The 5,195-nt window shown below is 34.8% G+C and overlaps 1 protein-coding gene across 1 annotated transcript; it reads right to left on the reverse strand.

Annotated features, from left to right (window-relative positions):
- Nucleotides 1-1,084: 1,084 nt before the first annotated feature.
- On the reverse strand, nucleotides 1,085-4,315 carry LOC139892560 (protein NUCLEAR FUSION DEFECTIVE 4-like). The gene is made up of 3 exons (XM_071875672.1): nucleotides 3,822-4,315; nucleotides 2,408-3,315; nucleotides 1,085-1,742 (listed from the first exon to the last, which is right to left on the reverse strand). Exons 1-3 carry the CDS (start codon nucleotides 4,155-4,157, stop codon nucleotides 1,277-1,279), a joined length of 1,710 nt encoding a protein of 569 aa, XP_071731773.1. The 5' UTR covers nucleotides 4,158-4,315; the 3' UTR covers nucleotides 1,085-1,276.
- Nucleotides 4,316-5,195: the final 880 nt, after the last annotated feature.

Below are 5,195 nucleotides of genomic sequence, written 5' to 3' on the forward strand. Positions count from 1 at the left end.
GTGGCATCATTATCAATTCAAAATCAATTTATCCTCATTCATAATCTACTACGGAGTGTTTTTTACTTTTTTTTATTGATATTCCTTTTACCTCTTTTAATATTTTCCTATACTATATTTTGAACTGAAACAATTTTTCATTAGCGTATTCTTCTTCTTTCAATATCGATATCACAATTCTATTCTTCTTCTTTGAATATCGACATCACAATTTTACCAGAAGGAGGAAGCTATAATCAGTTAACAATCACAAAAGGTATGTTAACAATATTCTTTCTTCAATTTAATCGAGATGTCAAATATTGTGATTTAAGATAGTGCTATTATGTAATGAACTAATATAATATTCATTCTACGTATTATGTCTTAGAATCATGCGCAAATGGACATTCGAATTGTTGTACTTTCTATGAAGATTTGGATAATGAAGATGATGAGGTATAGATATTTATTTGTTACATTTAAGATCATATATTATATGTTATATATACTGTATGATAACTTTTATTACATGATGATAGGTTGTTGTTGATCTCACATAGTGGCTTGCTAAAACGATGATGCTCAAGAACGTCGGCGATTTTAGGATGTGTTTTTTTTTTTGGTAGCAAATAAAACTGAATTTAATTTATGCATTCTCGTTTGTATTGTACCATGAACATGGACATGTGTGGTTGATGTTTTTGATGTCGTTTTGAATTGTGTAATGGTACTTTTTGAAAGAATTTGCATACATTTGCTAGTAACTGTTGTTGTGTGGTTCTTTTGATTATGTAAATTGAAGATCTTTAAAAACCCGCGGGTTGCCCACGGGTTTTAAATACCCGCGGGTCACGGGCATGGGTGAAAAATTTTACCCGTCACGGGTAAACGGGTCCCAACGGGTAAGGTAAAAGTATTGACGGGCGGGTCGCGGGTATAAGGGACCCGTGCCCATCGCCCGCGGGTGCCATCCCTACTAGTTGAATCTGATTGTAAGAGAAACAAGTGCCTGATCAACAAAGTAATTAACTTCATATGACTCTCTAGCAGAAAATAAAGCATCTGATCAACAATGTATATTAACTTTAGACTAACAAATGTATTTTTACATATAGTTCATCACTTAATGTAGTGACATCAATAATTAATCAAAGTGGTACATATTGTTCATTTTACAAATACAATTTGGATTGATACTACTTTTGCACTACAACAAACAAAATCTGATCTAGCAATAGTGTACAAAAGAATTTATACACTAAAGAGCTTCCATCTTTAAATCTTTCAAGCTTAATCAAGTTCGCGAGCTCCCATAAAGTTGCGAGTACACTCTCTTAGTCCTGTAAACGACAATCATACTCAAGAAAAACGCCATCAGACAAAGAACCGACAATATCCCACAAGTGATCGAATAACATATGGTTCCATAACAAGTGAGCGCATCACCATCTGTAACGTTATGTCGATTTTGAATCTTAGCTTCGTAGTCGTAAATACCACTCGCAATCACACCTGAGAAGACTAGTGAACCAGCAGGACTTGCGAGTGTAAGAAAGTTGTACAATGCACCGAAACTCTTTAGCCCAAATAGTTCTGAAGCAGCAGAGGGTACGATGGCCCAATGGGCCCCGTAACATGACCCCATTACAACAGAAACAACGTAGATTGCCGCAGGTCCGCTCACGGCGTAGTAGAAAAGCGAACACGCCATCACAATTTGAACGGCTGCCATTGCCACTGGTCTCGGATATGCATACTTCCTGTTGCCAAGGGGAACAATAATATATCAGAAATCAGTTTTTACAAATGTGTGTGTCATTACTTATCTGTTATAAAAAAAAGCAGTAAGGAGATAAGCACTTGCATATGATGGTTTAAATAGTTTAATATTATTATTTGAAAATAATATATTAACAATCTGAGCGAAAGTGGTTAACATTCATCAGAAATGTTAATTTTCTGGGTAAAAGGTAGTGAACATTCATCAGAAATATTATATTTGTAGGGAAAAATATCAATTTCATCAAAAATGAATATATTCTTTGTAAAGAATATTTTCGTCCTAAGAAAGAACGTTTGGTTCAACGGTATCAAGCCTCAGTGTGGAAGGGCCCGCGATTAGTTGCCAAGCAACCCGGGTTCAATTCCTGGGGGCGGAAGGTTTTCTCTCCAATTTCCTGCGATTAGTTGCCAAGCAACCCAGGTCCCGCGATTAGTTGCCAAGCAACCCGGGTAGGAGTTTCCTTCTAGCGTGTGTGGGTGCAAATGATGAGGGTCGTTGAAATAAATGACCCGCTGATGCAAATTCGCCGTTAAAAAAAAAAGAATATTTTCGTCCTGGGCAAAATTAGAAAATATTCTTCGAAAAGCACTTGCTTATGATGGTTAAAATAGTCGAAAGTTAAAGGAATTAAAGAAAACGCACCTTACAACAAGCTCGGAGAAATAACCACCACCAACACGACCAAGAAAGTTCCAAATGCTAATCATCGACACGAAAATGTGAGGGTTTTCATAACCTAAAGATTCACACATTTGACCTAGATTATCAATAACGGTCAAACCCGATCCCGAGGCAAGAACTAACGAAAAGAACATGAGCAAGAAATCGGCTTTCACTAACGCTTGCATTAAAGTAAAATCTTCACCTCTTCTCGGACCCTTCTTCTTAATCTTCAAAGCTCCATCAGCCGCTGCGTGCATTAATCTTGACTGCAATTGAGATATCCGCTTTTCCCGTTCATCATTTGGTAATGAATCGGTCCCCGAAGGTGCCTCATCTTCAACTTCACTAAATATGACTTCCATTTTGTCACGATTAATCTCCTCTTTGTTCAAAATACTTTCTTCTAATCGGGATTTGGGCGAGAAAAACACTAACGTAATGGGAATCGCAACGGGGACCACCACGAGAATCACAAGCCCGATTGTGAGCATGGTTAAAACGGTTTGGTTCAAATCGACTATATCTTGTAGTATGAGAACAGCTAATAGATAAGCAGCAAGAATAAGGCAAACACCATAAAGAGCTAAGAAACTCATGTTATCGGACGGCCTAGCTTGTTTATGGCCACCAACGGGTCTAATCAAGAACATCACTGCGGTAATTACAATCGTGGGACCCACTGCTACAACAAAAATGATAGAGGCTTCATCGGGGAAATTGAACATGGTGTAAACTTGTGTCAATATTGCACCGCTTAAACCCGCAAAACCTTTAAGTATTCCTACTACCGGACCCCGACTTTTTGGGAAGTTTTGTACTCCCGAAACAAGAGATCCTGTATTGAAATAGGTTTCGCCATTCGTTCCCACAAATATGCAAACACATAGCTGCATATAAAGTTTAAATTTTTACATGATAAACAAGGGAAATGCATATAAATATGGTTACATTTGATTGCTAATTCTGTTCAGTCAACACAAAAGTCAAAACTTTTTGTTTTTCCTATCAAACTTCTCACTTTCAAGACTCAATATTATCATCTACCTTATTAATTAAGCTAAGACATTACTTCACCATAACAATAACAGTTTTTTCTACAAACATGGTTATTAGTATTCCATTAGTATCTCAAATTGCATACTCCAACCTTTTCAGTTTGAGTTTCAAAAGTCAACGGTGGATTCCAAAATAAAATCTGGTATCGAATTAGAACATCCTTTGATATTCCAATTCCAACTTAATGTTACAATAATCACAGTCAATACTTTGCTTTGAAAGATCGTATTGATCATACACTCAAAGCTATTAGAATCAAATCATACACATATAATGCAATACAGGAGTATATACATATACATACACATATAGATAAATTAGAGAGAAAGAGACTGACCACCCACAAAGGCAATTGAGGCAATGTTTGATTAACAGTGAGCCAAACAAGACCATAGCCAAAAAAGTTTTGAGCAACCCCAATAAAAAGAACAACCCAAATGGGGGAAATTTCAGACAAACTACCAGCAATAAACCCAATTGCATCACCAATATCTTTAGCAACACCCAACATAGCAATTTGTCTCTGATTATAACCCATAGTGCTTTTGATCACTGGTGATATACTTCCATACATATACCCAATACCTGAACAAGATTGAACCCACATAGATGCCACAAAAACTAGCCATCTGTTGTTCACAAAAGTCTTGGCCTTTTTTTGTATTCCTGTCATCTTTGCAAATTTAATCACAAAATGATGATCAGGTTTGCATGAAAAAGATCAAAACTTTATGGGTTTTGTGATTTGGGTGTTAAAGTTTTGAGAATTTTATTGAAAGAAGATGATGAAACAACTTCACATTAAAAGAATTTGTGTTTGAATTTTCTTCTTCCAAAAGTTGGGGTTTTTTTATATGGTGAAGCTTTCACAATCTGGAAATTAAGTGACAATTTGGTCGAGAGTCTATTGCTACATCAATCAATTAACGTTAATAGTTGTCACTATTAATATTAATTATTTTATCATTTTAGTACAATTTTATAATTTATAATTTATAATAATTATAATATAATTTATAATACAGTCTTTCATGGTCGCGGTCTATTTTGGACACTTTATATTACATTATTAGTGTATATATAGAGTACAAGTTACATATAACTATATATAATATATATAAAGTCGTATAATTATATAAAATTGGACAATTTGCCTTTTTTGAAACGTGTGGCCCTAAAAAAATGTCATAGCAGCCGTAAATCTCGATTGTTCATGTTATACCACCTATTCTTGTATAGCAATTTTATTTGTTGTGGTAGGTAGCAAAATGGTCCCTTATAGTATATCTTTTTTCATCAACCATTGAAGCATTGAATACTATATATTAAAAAACTGAAACCCACCGTATATTATTTAACTAGATTTATGATCCCGGGCGTTGCACGGGTAATCATCAGCTATCAATATATTGAAATTAAAAATTGCATATGAATCAATGTGATTATACGCACGGTGTCACAATAACTGTTATTGTTTAATTGTTTAAGTATAAAGAATACACATCAACAATAGTTGGAAGTTATTTCTTCATAGAATTATTCATTACACAACTTAAAGTTTATGGATTTTTGCAGACATGAAAAAGATAAAAAAAAACACGCTCTTTAAAGTGGTAAGTGAATAAATATTTTGTGTCTGGCTTTAGTCGACTTTCATTTAGAAAACGGATAAATCCATAAGACACAATAAGGTTTGATTTTTTCTTCGACT

The sequence above is a fragment of the Rutidosis leptorrhynchoides genome, chromosome 2 (genome assembly GCF_046630445.1).
Source record: "Rutidosis leptorrhynchoides isolate AG116_Rl617_1_P2 chromosome 2, CSIRO_AGI_Rlap_v1, whole genome shotgun sequence".
Lineage (NCBI taxonomy): Eukaryota > Viridiplantae > Streptophyta > Magnoliopsida > Asterales > Asteraceae > Rutidosis > Rutidosis leptorrhynchoides.